A 17,863-nucleotide genomic window follows, 5' to 3' on the forward strand; every position below is an offset into this window, starting at 1 on the left:
CAACCTTCCACTGTTCATGTTCCTGAGACATTTGCTGATGGATGCTGGGGGAGCTCTCACAGTGCTCCCCAGAGGGACTTTGTGCACTTTACATCTGGTTTAATAATTCCCATTACTTGGTATTCCAACCATGACCCTGCACTGTTCCCACTGCTGCCCAAGCATTACTCATTATTTTCTGCTTCTTGGGATTTATCTGCTTTCATAAATTCCTATGCATGGCTCGCATTTTTCTTCTGTTTTTAAAGTTTACAGTAATTTATCTTTAATCTACAGAGCTGCTTTTAGTATACTATTTGGCTGAGGTTTTTTTTTTCCTTGTGGAAGGATGTGGTAAGTAATTCAGTGAACATGATTTGTCTCTTCAATTTTAAACTCCAGCCGTACATGGATCAAACTGGCAGCCACAGAATTATCCACCCTGCTACTCTAAAGTGGAAAACTGTTTTCCAGAGGTGATTGTGGCTGTGGTGGCATCATCTCTGTGCTGGTTGATGAAGGTATTTCAAACAGTCTGGTGGAAATACTGAGTTTATTCTGAACAGGTCAACAGTCACATCCACATGCAGATGTCACCACTACAGAGAGGGTGTCCCTGACAGGATATTCCATGTGCCCTGGCCGTTCTTTTTTCCAGTTCTCAGCAGCCCAGAGTGTTCAATCATGTTTGGTAAATCTGAGCTCACTGTAAAAATCAGCTTTTGCTTCCCCAGGTGTAGCACACTCTGCCACCAGCGGAATTCAGCACTTGCAATTTCAGCTTGGACTTGCCAAACACAGCTACAACCTCCTTGACATCCAGGACATTCCAGATCCTCATCAGTAGCACACACTGAGAGAAGAAGGAAGCCTAAAGGAAGGATTTGACTCTGGCTGCTTCCAGCCTACAGGAGCAATCTGGAAAAAAATTTCCCTGACATTGGTTTTTGGATGTCATCTTTGCCTCGTATGGGTTGCAGCAAACGGAGCCAAATCCAGAGTTCAGCCATTCCCTCAATTTGCTTTTCAAATTAATGTGCTACCGAATGAACTCCTTCCCAGATCCAGATGTTTGAAGATATGATTAGTGACTCTGTTGGAAGATGGGAAATTATTAAATGTGTCATTTTTTTCCTGACAATCCGTTCTCCGAACCTCATCCACATGCTACTAATGAATGTCCCTCCAAGGAGTTCTTGGGATTGCATTCCCCCCTCAAACACAGGATGATTATTACTAACATATTTCAGAGGAATGCAGAGCTGCTGCATAGTTTTTTTGTTTTAACAGCAGAGGCTAGTGAAGTTCAGATTTTCCCCTCTCATTTTCTTGCTCTTTTGGTTTTCTTTTCCTTCAAGAGATCACCATCCAGAATCAATTCCAAATATTCAAAATAGCCTGGATTCCCTAAGTACAAAAACTGGCCAGATAAGTTGGTTTGGGTGTTGTTTTTTTTTTTTTTTTGGAAGCCCCCAGCATATTGAGCTCTATTTACTCAATTAATGGTTTCCTTAAGTGATAGCCAAGAACTTTTGAAAATCTGTCTCCAGTCAAAAATTGGAAAGGATTTTTTTTTGCTTTCCAGCATGCTGCTTGTTGTCTGCAAAACTTCTCACTGTACTCAATGTATTCCATAAAATCCCAGAATTGTTGGGGTTGGAAGGGACCTCAAAGCCCACCCAGTGCCATGGGGACACCTCCCACTGTCCCAGGCTGCTCCAGCCCCAGTGTCCAACCTGGCCTTGGGCACTGCCAGGGATCCAGGGGCAGCCACAGCTGTGCCCATCCTCCCAAGGAGGAAATTTCTCCTAATATCTGATCTAAACCTGTAATTTTTCACTTTGAAGCCATTCCCTGTGTGCTGTCCCTCCATGCCCTGGAAATTGTCTCTCTCCAGGTTTCCTGGGGCTCCTCCAGGCCCTGCAAGGCCACCCTGAGCTCAGCCCAAAGCTTCTCCTGTGCAGGGGAACAATCCCAGCTGTGCCAGCCTTTCCTCCCAGCAGAGCTGCTCCATCCCTCTGCCCATCCTGGAGCCTCCATGGACTCCCCCCAGCAGCTCCAGGTCCCTCCTGTGCCTCCAGCCCCGGTACTCACACAGGTGGTGAGCGTATCGCAGGTGGAAAACGTCACAGCCGTGGACGTGGTGGTAGAGGGTTTTTTCTATCAGATCCTGGGGTTCATATCCAGTTAATTCCGTGACCCTGGAAAAGGAAAAAAAAATAAATCTGCAATAAACAAAATCTCCAGGAGTATCCAGTTTCATTGACCCAACGTTTGATTGTGCCAACAAACCAGTGCCTGAAAGCTGCGGGATGAAATGTTAGTTTTGGAAACAGAAACCTCACCTTGACAAGAAAAGAAACCCTTTCAGCCCAGCCAAAGCAAGGTGCAGCTTTTCCCTGGTACACCCAGGCAGGAAAAAGAGCTCTTTTACTGATTTCCACCTTGGGCTTTTGCCACTGCCATGCAGGATCCTTTGCACAAGGTTCCACTCGAGGAGCTGCTCATGAAACAATAAAACCTCTCTTGTGGGCTGCTGACACATTTTCATTTGCTTTTGCAAAGCTACGAGCGTAGAAGGTGTGTTGGGCCACATGTGATCGTGGCCTGGGAATAAATCCAGGCTGGTGCCTAACAGGAGAAAAAAGCAGGAGCTTATTCCAGCTGAGAATGTGGAAAGACAAGGAGGTGTGAAGACCACAGGGTGAGGAAAGGAAAGCTGAGGCAAGACTTCAAAAAAAAAAAAAAATCCCAGAAACAGAAGAATGGAACGAATTCAAAACAGCAGCATCTCTGCAGATGTTAAAGAATCAAATTCAGAGGTCAGACTTACACTGGGTCAGACCTGAAGAGTCAAACTTCATGTTTCAAATGGACTTTTTTTTTTTATTTAATTGAGGAAAAAACAATCCTTAAAGTACAATGTGCCACTCAGCCAAATTGTGGGTTGTTTACCCAGTCTTGGGGAGTGGTGGGGATATTTGTGATGTCCTGAGCTTTCTTTGCCTAAAAAAGGCAGAACAGTAAGGGATGTCCACATGAACAAGTGACACAGTCCCTCAGCAGGTGACAGTAGAATTGTCCCTGCTGAGGATCTGCTCCTGCAGCAGCAGAGGCATCTGCACATTTTGATTGCAGGAGTTTTACCTGGCACTAGCCCTAGCCTCGGCCTGTGGACTGAAATATTTGTTAAAGTTGGAGCATCCTCGGGTGCTCCTGGAGGCTGTCCTCTGCCAGAGCTCACCCTGGGTCAGGGGTGGCTCCGTGTGGTGGAAAAATCTCTTCTCCAACCTGTGCTTCCAAAGAAAGGCTCAGCAGTCTCTGTTGTTCGGTGTCATGGTTATTTATTGCAAGTTATCTAAAAGATTTTCTTCTCAGGCTGCTGTGGTTTGCTCAGCAGCTCAGGCAGAGGCACACACACACCCTGACATCCTCTCTGACTCCTTCTCTTCTTCTCCTTCTTCTTCTTCTTCTTTTTCTTCTTCTTCTTCTTCTCTCCCCGCCCAGGGCTGCTGCTGTCTTTTATATGGGACATTACGTGTTACATGGGTACAGTTTTTCCCCAATGCCTATTACCTATATTAAATGGTGCTTTTCTATCTTTTATATGGTACATTACGTGTTACATGGTTACAGTTTTTCCCCATTGCTATTACCTATATTAAATGTGCTTTTTCTACTCTAAACCAATCTGTGAGTGCCAACATCACCAAGAACATGGAGGTAAGGAAGGAGAAAGAGGGAGGACAGGGCAGGCCCAAATCCCTCCATCTTAAAACTTCTGACCCCCATGTACAAAACCAAAACCCTGTACAGCACTCACAAATTCTTCCCTTTACTTTGTGACTCCTTCTACTATAATATCTAAACTTTTGTGACTTCTCGTTCTTCCTGCAAGGTTGGTAAATCATTCCATGGTTCAAACCCAAAATCACAGCTGTTTCCAGCTGCCTGCCAGGGTCTCAAATGCTTCTGACCTGGGCCTGGAAAATCCAAAAATGTCTGAGGGACATTTTGAGTTCTGACAGTCCTCCAGTTTAGATGGAAGGAACCCAGTTTAAATGCCCCAAGCTTCTTCATGACATGAGCTGAGCTGGGATGGTCAGGACATGGACTTCCAAAGGATGTTCCTTTACCCCTGCTGAGGATGCAAAGCACAGAGATAACACAGGAGTGTCCACAGAAATGAGCAGGGGGTCCCAAGCAATTCCTGTCATTGTAGGATTGATGATAATGCACATTTTGATTAATTTTTTAAAAATGTTATGACTATTGTGCATCTCCTGTACTCATACCCTGACTCTAACCAGCCCAGTTAGTCTCTCTAAACCCAGAGAGACTGAGGATGTTCTGCTTGAGAGGGCTGAGGGCTTGGATTCTTCTGAAGGACAACAACATCAAAATGCCTTTGAATAGATGCTTGTGTTCCTCCTCTGCACACAGCTCATCCCAAATCCTCACTGAAGCTAATCAGGAGCACGAAATATTGGTTGAAGTTCCTGCTCAGGTTTCAATTCTCCCTCTGACTTCAGTGCACTTAAAAGCAGGATCCAGCTCCATCCTGCCCCTCTGGTGAGTACAGACACAGTCACCCAAACCCAGCCAAAGCACCACAAACACGAACCAGGACTTCAGGGTTTGTTTGTTTTCCCAAAGGTGCAGTCTCACTTTGAAGCTGGTGGCACAAAAAAACATCATTGACAGTTCCTAGGACACCCAAATTTTGAAAAAGCTTGGATCTGGAAACAAACTCAGATGTTTTAGTTCCTTAACATCAAATCAATCCCTCAAGCAACCTGGGCTCTCCAGGTTGTGCTGTGCAGGTGACAGGACACACAGAGCTCGCCCCAGGGATCAGTTCTGCTCTCCTGAGTTCTTCCAAGTCTTTTTAAACCCCCTGGCAATGAATGCACCACAAAAATCAGAGTGAGCAGCTCACTTTGGAGGGAAATCTCCTTCCAGTGCTCTCAATGAATGAACTCCTGTATGGTTTATGTTGCTCAGGTGTCCAGAAAGGGATTTTGCTCCTTCCCACGGCTTTCATGCTGTCTGCTGTGACTGTTACATCTCAATATCCATCCCCTTGTGTGGAAAGCAGGACCAAGCCTGAAACCAGTTTTTTGTTTTTCTAACTCCTAATATGCCTCTGTTTTCAGCAAATACAGCTTGGTTTGCTCAGCTGGGAGAGCAAAAGGCTTTGGTGAAGCTGAATTCCCCTGCTCATCCCGTGTGTGGATGACACCCATCTGCTCCTTGGCAAACAGAGCTCTGCAGCAGCTCTGGGTCTATCCCTGCTCCTGTCAACACCTCTGCTTGTTCTGTGGCCTTTGAAGACACTTCTGTCTCCAGGCAGTTCCTCCCAGGCACATCATTTCCTTTTCCCCACATGCAAGGACGTGTTGCTGAACCCCTCGTGCTCCTTTGTAGCCGCGGCACGAAGCGACGCGTGCCAAAAAATGAGGAGGGGTTCCAGAAACAACGAGTTCTTTGTGTCCCAGCAGCTGATGGAGCCACTGTCTCCTGGGCTGAGCACGCAGAAAAACCTCTTCTTGCATGGTTGACCTCCAATCTCTTGGGTACAGAGGTTTTCTCACACATTCACTGCACAAATGTATTCCCTGCAAATCCAGCCCGCCAGGGAAACGGGGAATGTGGGACACACAGGAAAGGATTTTTGAAGAATGATCATCTTGTCAATACTTTGTGTATTTGGGATTTTCCTTTCCAGGTCTCCTGGACTTCACTGGACAAACTATTGTGTGCTACAAGGTACCTGCTCCAAAACCAGAGAAATGAATTTCAGTTCTGGGTTTGTGCTCATCTAAGCTCCATCACCTGAAGAGGAGACAGGGTTCCTCTTCCTCAGCTGTTTTACCCAAAATTTTGTTTAGGAAGGTCCTGTTTTCATGTGTAGTAACCAATGGAATTAATTTCCATTTTAGCAACCCCATTATTAGTGTTGGATTCATGGTTAAAGCATTACACTAAAAGACAGAACTCTCTTTCCTTACTGCTCTCCCAAAAACTTTCCCCAGCCAGTTGTTTGATCTCAGTAGTCCGCTTTAGGGGTTGGGTTTTTGGGGTTTTTTGGTATATCCTCATTCCTTTTGCTGGCTTTGTATGATACAATTTTTGTCCTTTCAGGTAAAAAAAATCATCACTGCTCCTCTGACCAATCCTCCCAGCAAGAAGCTTTTAGCTGACCCCAAAAGTGCGGATAACTCCAGGTTAAATTGGACAGGCTCTTATTTCTTGGCATTCCAGACAAAGTTTGGTTTATCCAGCTGCCTAAAAGCCTTTGGAGGCTCTGAGTTCCAGACCTAGTTGGGCCTGCTGGATTTTTTTTCACAGATGTTTTGAGCCGTTTGGAGGCCGCGGCACGTAAACACACGAACGCTCGACGCCGGAGATGAAAGAGCTGCTTACCTGGAATCGAGGAAAATCAGTTTTAAATCCAAGCTGGCTCTGAACATAAACATGTTACTGTGGAGCTTGATCTCAGTGATTGCACTGGGAGGCAAAGATTGTCCCACGGCCACCAGCCCCACGATTTGGTAACAGGAGTCGTACAGGGACATATCCAGCATGTACTGGCGGATCTTCAAGTAGCCACTGCAGTGGATCACCTGGAAAAAGAGGAAAACACCCTCAGGATCTGATGGAAAAGCCCCAAATCTGCTGCCCACCCGGTCTCAATGAGCTTATAAAAACACATTTCGTGTTTTTATCTTCTTTTCTGCCTGGGTGAGGGTTGGGATTGAAAGCGCTCGAGATGGTATTTCATGTTCAGACCCAGATGTTTATTAGTTCTTATTTCTATCACAGTCTTACAAGTCATGAGTTCTACAGAATTTCACTAAAAAGCTATAAAATGGCTCTGTATCTATCTCTACAAGGCCTTTTAAGGATAAACTGTCCAATTAAGAAATGACATTTCGCTATTGGACACAAAATGAGTACACAGAAGCTTGGTAAGTTCAAAAGAGAAAAAGAGTTAATTTTATTTCTGACCTCGCAATATATAGAATTCCAAAAGTGACAGTGGATTGGAAGATGAAATTGCCACCTCTCCAACCACACTGCTCAAACCAAATTCCATCAATTCTCTCCTCCCACAAAGAATGCAAAACAATCATTATTTACACAAACAGTGGGTGAGAACTCCAATAGAAATATGTAAACATTATCAGGAGGCTAAAGAAGCTTTATGAGAACTTCAAAACTTTCAAAAGAACTATCAAAGAAAATGTAACACTTTTAAAAATCAGGGTAACATTGACACCTAAATTATTTTTATTTTTAACCCAATACCCAACCACCCGTGCCCACAATGGGGACTTTTTTATCCAATTGCACAAAACCACCCAAACCCATGGAGAAGGAGGTGAAGAAGAAGGAGCAGCCTCCACCCTAAAACCTCCACCTTGCTTTATATCTATTCCTGCATTCTAAACCCTTCAACTCTGAGTTTCCCACCCTGTGATATCACACACTTCTATTCAAACTCCACACCTGTAATCTCAGTTTTATTATTGAATTTTGGGAGCTTCTCCACGGCCTCAGGTCAGTGCAGTGTTCTCCTGGGGGCCCAGTGCCTGGCAGCACAGAAAAATCTGAAATTCTCAGTGTCCAGGGTTCCAACAGACACAGTCCCCCATAACATTAAATTCTGGGTCACCTGTTTATTGCAGTTAATTTGTAAATAGAGATTAAGACTCAGTAAGTGCAGTTTTGTGTTTGCTGACAGCATGATTAATCCAGTATTGAAGCACCTCCTCTCTAGGGACTGCCTAATTGCTTTCTAATTAATACTCTAAGCTCCTTGATACAGATTTCTTGTAGATACAGCCAGAATTCCTGTTCATTGATTAAAAAAAAATCTCTGGAAGTTGCTTATTTTAAATGTCCATCTCTGTCGCACACACACTCATTACATTTTAATGAGTTATTATTCTGATGTAAATAAAGGCACTTTAAACAAGACACTTTAAGAACCCAGTGGGTATTGATCACAACAGCAATAAAATTTAACTGATGTTTATGCAAATGCACAAGAAAGGAGTTTTAAAGTTCTCTGCTCAAGATCAGAGGGTTTTGGGTTTGTTTTGGGTTTTTTTTGACACGTGACCAAGCCCAAGGTCCTGAGCTCAGATTTCGGGATCCCTGGGTACAACTGCTGCTCACAGAGGTGATAATGACAGTGTTAGACTGTAAAAATTCAGTGTCAGCTAAAGGGGAGGGGGAAATGTAACCTGGGGACTATTCCAGGCCAGAAGATTTATTTAGTGTGGTCCTGGTGTTCAGAAATCATCAGTGCCCCTGCCAGCTTTCTGAATTTCTCTGTTTGTTTCTCTTTTAACTGTGTTCTGTGGGAGGGAATTTATTTTCAGCGTATTTATTGCTCTAAACAACCTACCAAACATCACCTGGAAATTGGCTCCTCCTGATTAACCTTCCTCCTCTCCGGTGATTTCAATGTTTAGCAAAAGCACAGTCAGAAGATCTCTCAGCAGATCTCAATTTCCCCATCACTTGGTCTGTGAGTTTTTTCTGTGCTTCAGCTAATGAGGTGATTTCTTAAAAATTAAGCCCTGACTTTAAGCACAGTCGCATGGAATAAATTTAGGGCAACATCTCTCTAGATGAGAGAAATCCTTTGATTTTTCACTGTGCAAACTTTTAATAGTGAGCCAAAGAAAGTGATAATTGGGAATTAAAAAAAACCAAAAACCCCCAAAGCCATGTGGAGATGCCACTATTGAAGCTCAGATGAATCTGATTTCAGCTTCAGCTTTGGGATGGGACCATTTTTGTGGGGAGCAGCTGAGCAAACAGGGCTCAGTGTCATGAAGAATTATCAGTGCCTACAGGTAAAGAAGAGTGCAAACAGACAGATCCACGTCTGCACCTTGAGCACATTGAGCAGAGAGCTCTGCTCCTCTTCCAGGCTTTGCTTTTTGGGTTTTGAACCACCCAAAATGAATCCCCAGCAGAACAAACGGGAACGACCCTCCCCGGTGGAGCAGAGTGAACCCAGAGCTCAAAAAGCAGCAAATGTACAGCTGAAAATTAAAAATACTGCACATCTGAAGGTAAAAACTGCCTGTAAAGATGAAAATAAGAACTACTGCATAGCTGAAAAGAAAAACTACTGTACATCTGAGAATAAAAACTGCCTGCACATCTAAAAATAAAAAATACTGCAAATCTGAAAATAAAAATTGCCTGCACATCTGAAAAGAAAAACTACGGCACATCTGAGAATAAAAACTGCCTGCACATCTGAAAATTAAAAATACTGCATATCTGAAAAGAAAACCTGCCTGTAAAGATGAAAATAAGAACTACTGCACAGCTGAAAATTCAAACTGCCTGGACATCTGCAAATAAAAACTACTGCATATCTGAAAATAAAAACTACTGCACATCTGAAAATAAAAGCTGCCTGTAAATTTAAGAACTGTTTGTAAAGTTGAAAATAAAAACTATTGCACATCTGCAAATAAAAACTACTGTGAATCTGAAAATAAAAATTGCCTGCACATCTGAAAATAAAAACTATAGCACATCTGAAAATAAAAACTTCTGCAAATCTGAAAATAAAAACTATTGCACATCTGAAAATAAAAGCTGCCTGTAAATTTAAGAACTGTTTTTAAAGTTGAAAATAAAAACTATTGCACACCTGCAAATAAAAACTACTGCGAATCTGAAAATAAAAAAACTACTGCAAATCTGAAAATAAAAACTGCCTGCATATCTGAAAATAAAAACTGCCTGCACATCTGAAAATAAAAACTTCTGCAAATCTGAAAATAAAAACTATTGCAAGTCTGGAAATAAAAAAACAGCCTGGACATCTGAAAATAAAAACTACTGCACATCTGAAAATAAAAAAAAAATACTGCAAATCTGAAAATAAAAACTGCCTGCACATCTGAAAATAAAAACTACTGCAAATCTGGGAATAAAATCTGCCTGCAAATATGAAAATAAAAACTACTCAAAGGACAGATGTTATTCTACCACTACAGTGTTTGCTGTGGCTTCTGATTTCATGTCATAAATAAAAAAAAAATAATACAAACAGCAAGATTTATAAACAGACTGGGTGGTTTAGTACAATTCCACCCTGAGGGGATGGCAATGGTTGAGTTTTTTTAGTGTTGAGGCCAAGGAGGTGCCTTGTGCAGCTGGGTGGGATGTGGAAAATGTCCAAATTCCCGTGTCTGGGTTCCTGCCTCACCTGCCTCCTGTTCCATGGGGGAATAAAACCAAACTGTTTTATTCCCCCATGGAACAGGGAGAATATATATATATATATTATCAACCAAACTGTATTCTCCTGGGAGCTCCAGGGCTGGCTCCAAATAATTCCCAGGGACCAAGGTGAGGGAGTATGTCACCAAGCTTAAATTGGAATTACTGAGGGCATTTGGGGGATTTTTCTGATTCTTCTCATCACACACTTTGCTCTCAGCTACACATAAGTAAAAATAAACCCCAAACCAAACACCTAAATAAATAAACTTGCCAATTGTCAAATATTTCAGGGGTGAAGAAGTAATTTATAAACATTACCTTATAGCCACTGCAGGTCAGGCCTGCATTCCTCTTGGCTAGGACACACTTCATCCTCAGGAAGAAGGATCTCTCAATTTCATATTCTGAAAGCACAAAGCACATTTTGCTGCTGATTTATTCCTGAAGATCCCAAACCTGCCCACAACATTGCCTTTCCCAGAGGTGGTGATGTTTCAGCTTTAGGTAGAAGAAGAAATCGGCGCTCGTGCATTTTGGGGCCATTTTGGTTCATCTTATTTTTTATAAGTTTCTTTAAGGATAAACTCTTTACTTAACAAAATATATTTCTATTATTTTTCTTTTTAATTTAACACTGAATTATTTGTGGTTTGTAATGTGGGCTTTTTAATTTAATTACATAATATTTAAACTCATGAAGAAGGAGGTGAAGAAGAAGGACTAGCTTTTGGTTTACACTTTTTATTTTTTTTATATATATTATATTTTAAAGCTTTTAACTCTGAGTTTTTTACTATTTGATATTGCACACTTCGAGTTCAACTATACACTTATAATTTTCATTTTAGTATTTAATTTTGGAAGCTTTCTTTGTGGCTTTAGGTTAAATGTAGTGGGTTTGGGGGTCAGTGCCTGCTGGCACAGAAAGTCTGAAGTTCTCAGTAACCAGGGTTCCAACACTTCACAAGGAATTCCTGTTTCCAGACAAACACCAGTCCCTATTGGTAAAGGGAAGGAAAAATGTCCTTTGGAGCGTGGGGAAATTGAGGGAACCTCCAGAATAACAACAGAATGGGAAAGAAGGAAATTCAGTGGGTTTGTGATAATTGGAGTGCACGTGGCTGGTCATGCCCAGCCCCTCTGGGCTCCATGTGCAGTGTCTGACTTCCAAAACTACTCTGGGAGGTTGTTTTTAAACAAATATCCTCATGGATAACTCCAAAAAATGACCATCTCCTGGTGGCCATTGGTCAGGCACACACAGACTTTCTGCTAAGGATATGAGGCAGGAATATTCTGATAGAATATGAGTTATATACAATATATTTATTCCATTTATTCTATTTATTTCTTGTATGAATAATATAGAATATTATTCTCTGTAATGGTAATTACTCTCAATAATGGTTCAGATGCCAGGAATCATTCTGATTTTTTACTGAAGGTTGCAGATTGGCAGAACTATTTCAGGACAAGGAAGAAAATCCATGTGGTCACACTGTGAATAGGAAAAGCAGGGAAGCAGAAGGGTCCTCAGCTTTTGTTTTAACCAGAATTTGCTATCATCACTTAGGATCTTTAATTTGATTTAACTGCTGAGTTTTACTCCTGATTTTTGTGCCTCCATTACCCAATTCCCCACTCCTGGCCACACACCTGCAGTGGTTTGAGCCTCACAACCAACATGTTCTCTATTCTATTTTCATTCTATTTTATTTTTGGGGGTTAAAGGTCTGAAGATATAACCACAGAAAAAGGATTTAGCAAGGAGGGGAAAGAAATATTTCCCGAGCATCTGAATTTCCCATTTATCTCTCTAATTAAAATTAGATCCCTAAGGGGAAAACTTGAAGGAGGTGGGACACCCACTGTAGAGTTTTAAATACAAATTTACACATTGGGTGTGGGGAAGCCACACAGCAGAGATTTGCTGTGGCTGAAGCCTCATCCCATGAGTCAGGAATGGCTCTGGAATGTGCAAGACTGTGAATAAACATAAAAAACTAAATAATTAGCTTTTGTGTTAACTTTACCAGTGTGACCCCCCACCCCAGTACCCCCAAAAGTAGGAGAAATGGGCAGCAAAGTGAAAAATAACTGAATTAGAATTGCAATTGTAAAGCTGATTGAAAGGAAAATAAAGTCCTGGGATCCTGCTGGATGCTGCCACATCCATCAGAATACAGCAAAACTCAAAATATCACAGCTGGGTGATTCTTGTAGGTCACTTCCAGCTATTCTATTCTATTCTATTCTATTCTATTCTATTCTATTCTATTCTATTCTATTCTATTCTATTCTATTCTATTCTATTCTATCCATTTATTTTATCTATTTATTAATCCGAATTCTTGTGGATTTCCCATCCCTGGAGTGTCCAAGGTTGGACACTGGGGCTTGGAGCACCCAATGGGTGCTGGATGAGCTTTAAGGTCCCTTCCAACCCAAACCATTCCATGATTTTGTGATTCCATGAGATCATGGCCCATATCCATGTCCAGGATGTCCATTTCAAATGCACCACTGCTTATTTTTTACCCAAATCCACATTTCCCTTACCAGACTCAACAAAGTTTTTCTGTTCCAACAATTATTTCTATTTTAATCATTATTTCTCTATGGCCTGCTCAGTTTACAGATCTCCCTGCCTGAACAGATGGAGCTGAATAAATTCAGTAAAAGCTATAAATGAGGCAGAAATTAAAAGGTTTCATTCAAATGCCAGCCCAGATTTGTCCAAACACCCTCCCAGAGCTAAAGCACAGTGACCTGGGGATAAGAACACAGAAAATCCATGCTGGTGTGGACACAGAGAAGTTGTGTTTCTTTCCCAGAGCACCATTTCTACAAAGGGTCTCCTCTCCATAAATCCCTTTTCTTTTATTAGCCTATCCTGGAATACAGTTTGAATTTAAGGCAAGAATAAACCAGCTTTTTTCTGTTTCACAGATTTGCATTTTCATACTCTCATAAACACAACAAATGCCAGGGTAAAGAAAAGGAGTCTCGATATTTTGGATAAAAATTTGTGCATTTGTTCATTCCCATTGCATGACTGCCAAGCAGGATCCTCTGAGCATTTCTGGGAAATTATGGTTTTGTTTATGGAAGCCAGGGCTGTCCATCCCTAGAGGAGCAACTCTGAAATCCATCTTTGCTTTCCAATCCGTCTTTAATCTCTTTTGACAGAAAACAGTCACTGAATCCTTTTGTTGCTCAGTGGAGTGAGGAAAGAAAGATCACCATGAACTTTTCCCCCCACAGCTTCACCTCTCATGCCTTTGTTTTTTCTGAGGTAAAAGCTGCTCTTTTATCTCCTATTTCCAGATTTTGACATTAGCAAAATATGACACTGCTCTGTTGCAAAACCACTTTGTAAAGGAATATTTCTAAAACTGCCCATTTGTTGCTTTAGGAATGGGGCATCTCATCTGTCACAGCACAAAAAAGAAAAAGTGGAAAGAAGCATTAAAGTTGGGAGCTCTTGCCACAGCCAGTGATTTGTGTCTGCTCCACAGAGCAGCTGGGCTGAAAATCCAAATTCCAGCTCCAGTGGAAGAGATGGAAAATGGAAAAGAAGGATTTTTAGAGCACCTAAAAATGGCCACCTGATTCCACCTTCCCTCCTGTCCACCTTGTGCCTGTCTGGAGCTCCTGCATCCCTCTGGAGATAAGGCCACGTGTGACAACCTGTCCCTGTGTCCCTGCTGGACTGTTCCATGAAAACACAGATAACAGAAATCCACTTCACTGCCCATCCCCCGACACTCTGTGCCGTTTTGTCCCTTTTAGTTGGTTATTTTTTTGGCTCTGCTCTGCTGTAATTGTGGTGGGATCTGCAGAGTATCTGGGGCCACACAGCCCAGGGGCTGCTGAGACATCTCGGGAGGATCTCAGCTTGCCTCTGGTGATGGAGACAAGGTTATGGATTTGTGAGAGACAGAAAGAATCCCAGAATGGTTGGGGTTGGAAGGACTTTAAAAATTATCCAGTGTTACCTTCTGCCATGGCAGGGACACCTTCCACTGCTCCAGGCTGCTCCAGCCCCAGTGTCCAACCTGGCCTTGGGCACTGCCAGGGATCCAGGGGCAGCCACAGCTGTGCCCACCCTCACAGCGAGGAAATTTTTCCTAATATCTGATCTAAACCTGTAATTTTTCACTTTGAAGCCATTCCCTGTGTGCTGTCCCTCCATGCCCTGGAAATTGTCTCTCTCCAGCTTTCCTGGGGCTCCTCCAGGCCCTGCAAGGCCACCCTGAGCTCAGCCCAAAGCTTCTCCTGTGCAGGGGAACAATCCCAGCTGTGCCAGCCTTTCTTCCCCAGAGGAATATCCTAAAACTCATCCAGTGCCACCCCAGCCATGGGCAGGGACACCTTCCATTATCCCAGAGTGCTCCAACCTGGCCTTGGGCACTGCCAGGGATCCAGGGGCAGCCACAGCTGCTCTGGAATTCCATCCCAGCCATGCCCACCCTGCCAGGGAACAATTCCTAATTGCCAATATCCCATCTAACCCTGTCCTTTGCCAGTTTAAATCCATTCCCCCTTGCCCTCACGAGGAGTTCCTCTCCAGCTCTCTTGGAGCCCCTCAGGCACTGGAAAAGGCTCTGAGGTCTCCTGGAAGCTTCTCCTCTCCAGGCTGAACAGGACAGAGGACACCACAACTTCCATCCCTTCATTCTGAGCAAGGGTGACACCAAATTCCAAACCAAAAAAAGGAGGTGCAGGGCTCATACAGAAGAGATGCCTGGAAAAACCACAATTTCAGGATAATCCTAGAAGGTGGGAATCCAGGATCGGCAAAAGGGGCTTCCAAACGCCTCAATTTTCCCTGGGAATGATTTGTTGTGGTAGAAAAGCAAAACCAGTTCTGTTGTCAGCCCATCCTGGAGTTCCAAACTTGCACAAACTGCCCAAATTTCCTCCCCATTTGGGCAGTTTGTTCTGTTTCGTGCCTGTGTTCAGAATCCTGGCAGTGCTGCAGAGGGAAAATTCTCCATTAGCATTCCTATCATATCCAAACTCAGCCATTTACTGACATTCCCCTAAATTCCCCTTTGCTCCTCCAAGTGAATCTCCCAAAGTCTTCACGGGGAAGGAACTCAGCAAAAAAGAAAATAACAACTTTTTACACTCTGTTTTGGTAAATTTTGCTGTTAATTACCAATGAAAAGAGATGTTTTAATGAGTTGTCAGCAATTTGGCCTCTTCTTCCACTTTTGCAAATCAAAATTTATAATTATAATTTGAAAATTAGAATTTCTAAAACGACTATTTCTATGTGTCTCAGATTTAAAGTAACCCTAACAAACAGTGGCAACAGGATCATATTAAGCCATCACCTCTCAGTAATGGTTCTCCTGTAAAATATTTTTAAAATAATGGCAATTAAAATACCTATCCATGCTGGTATTTTGCCTATGTACTGCTAAAAAATTCTTCATAAACTCATGCAAAAAACATCTTACCAGATGCAAATTTTTTCTACTCCCGTCTTTAAATATGAAATTTCTGCATGTAGGGAAGTTGGAGGAAAATTCTGCACAGGGATTTGTTGCTTGGCTGAGGGAAACAGAGCCCTTAAAGCATCAAGTGCAGTGGGGAAAGGCTGACATAATGTATTCCACATTCTTCTGCAGCTTCCATCAGGTTGTAACTCATCATTTCTGAATGACCCAGCTGTTAGCAGAAAATTGGGATAGCTGCAGGAACTTTCACATTTCTCTCCCTGCTCTGGGGAATGTTAATAAACTGCTTTTAGCATGCCACGCATCGCCCTGTGAGTCAGCAAAATTTGGGAAGATATGGATGTGTTTTAAAGCTTTCAAATCCCAGGAAAATCATCTAAAAACAATAAGAGACACACAATGTCTGCCTGCAAACACACATGGAAGGCCAGCATTGATTAATTCCTTCTCCTGGTTACCCTGCAGTGCAAATATTCCTTATTTTCTTGTCTCACTTGCAGCAGCTGCCAGGACAAGAGATGGATGGGTTGGGAAGTGTTGCTGCCCTGCTACAAGCTTTAAACTCTGTGTTGTGAACGGGGAAACAAAGATTTCTGCATCAAGCCAGATGTTTTGGTTGTGACATTTGAGGCCTTAAGGTCCTGGTTGCCCATGGTCATCCCAGCTTGTGTTGGCATTCCATGGTTTTCCCTTCAAAGACCTCTCTGGTGGGAGCTGGATGGGATCAATAATCCTGGAGCAGCCCTCAGCACCCAGTCCCTGAAACCCAGCACCAATTTCAGCCTCCTCCAAAGCACTCATGACCCCTGGAGAGGGCACTTGGTGGCATTGCATTGATGCCTCAGGTTCAGCATTTCTATTTTTCAGGTTCTGTGCTGCTTTAGTGTGTGGGTCTGGGATTCATATAGGGGATGGTGAGCTCTGTGCACAGAGCAGAGACAAAACAATTCCTGCCCCAGCTGGGCACCAAGGACAAATGATCCAAATCTCAGCCCAGGAGCACAAACAGCGTGGGCTGGAGAGAGAAAAACAAGCAGGGTGGGACTGCCTGGGCTAAAGCTGGAATGGGACAATGAACTCCAAGGTGCCAATGGAGCAGAACTGATCCCAGGGAGAGCCCCCGGGAGCGCTCGTGCATTTTGGGGCCATTTTGGGTCATTTGGGTGCAGCCCTGGCTGGGCTCTGGTGCTGCCCAAGGTGGATCCATGGAGGAGATCCTTTCATAAATCCCGAATTTATTCTGTAGCTCTGCCCAGCCTCTGCTCCAGCTCAGCCTTCCCAAGGCATCAGTGTCACAAACCCCTGCCAGCCTTGTCCCCTCACCATGCCAGAGCCAAAACTCTTTGCTGCTGAGCTCTGGCAGCTTGGGCTGGCCTGGATGTTTGGATTTAAGCTCCGTGTGAGGACAGGAAAGGTTCAAACTCCTCAAGGCCTGCAGGAAATTCTGGAGCTGCTTTTGATCATCCTCACCCCAAGTGCTGGGGGTGCTCTGGGTGCCAGCATAGAAGGAAGATCTAAAAGCTCTCAGAGAGTGCCCAAGGGAGGAACACGAGGATGGAGAAGGGCCTGGAGGGGTCACACAAGGAGAGGACACTTGGAATGTCCAGCTGGAGCAGAGGAAGCTGAGGGGAAACTCCTCAGGGGCTGCAGCTCCTCCTAAGGCCACCTCTGATCTGTGACCTGACAGGACCCAAGGAGCTGCTGGAGCTGCTGTTTAGGTTGGATTTTAGGATAAAGTTCTTCCCCCAGAGGGTGCTGGGCACTGCCCAGGTGTAGACAGGCTTAGCAGCTGGTCTGCAGAGCAAACAACTAAGTTAGCAGGAAAAGAAATTAATAAAATAGGAGTTTATCCATAGCAAGGAAAAAACCAAGGCTGTTAACATAGGAACTGATAAAATAAATACACAATGAATATTAGCAGTGCCTTAGTGACCAACATTCATACCTTAATAATCTGCTGTAAACTCTTACTAATTAATTATTAACATTAATTACTTTATACCAGTAAAATGCAGTAAGCTTTTACTCTGCCCAATAAATATAATTAGCTGTTTTAATATAACTAATAACTTAAGATCACGCTTTGTTAAGGGTATAAAACTTGAAAACACCTTGTAATAAAGTAATATTGAGTTTTGGGTTTTTTTCCTAGG

The 17,863-nt window shown here is 43.1% G+C and overlaps 1 protein-coding gene across 1 annotated transcript in view; it reads right to left on the reverse strand.

The window, feature by feature from the left end:
• Positions 1-17,863, reverse strand: part of SIM2 (SIM bHLH transcription factor 2) — a 62,071-nt gene that overhangs the window by 17,064 nt on the left and 27,144 nt on the right. Inside the window, exons 5-7 of the mRNA XM_030284346.4 lie at positions 10,561-10,646; positions 6,406-6,605; positions 2,074-2,180 (exon numbers count right to left, since the gene is read on the reverse strand). Coding sequence (XP_030140206.4) covers positions 2,074-2,180; positions 6,406-6,605; positions 10,561-10,646 — 393 coding nt within the window. The remainder of the gene's footprint in view (positions 1-2,073; positions 2,181-6,405; positions 6,606-10,560; positions 10,647-17,863) is intronic.

The sequence above is a fragment of the Taeniopygia guttata genome, chromosome 1 (genome assembly GCF_048771995.1).
Source record: "Taeniopygia guttata chromosome 1, bTaeGut7.mat, whole genome shotgun sequence".
NCBI lineage: Eukaryota > Metazoa > Chordata > Aves > Passeriformes > Estrildidae > Taeniopygia > Taeniopygia guttata.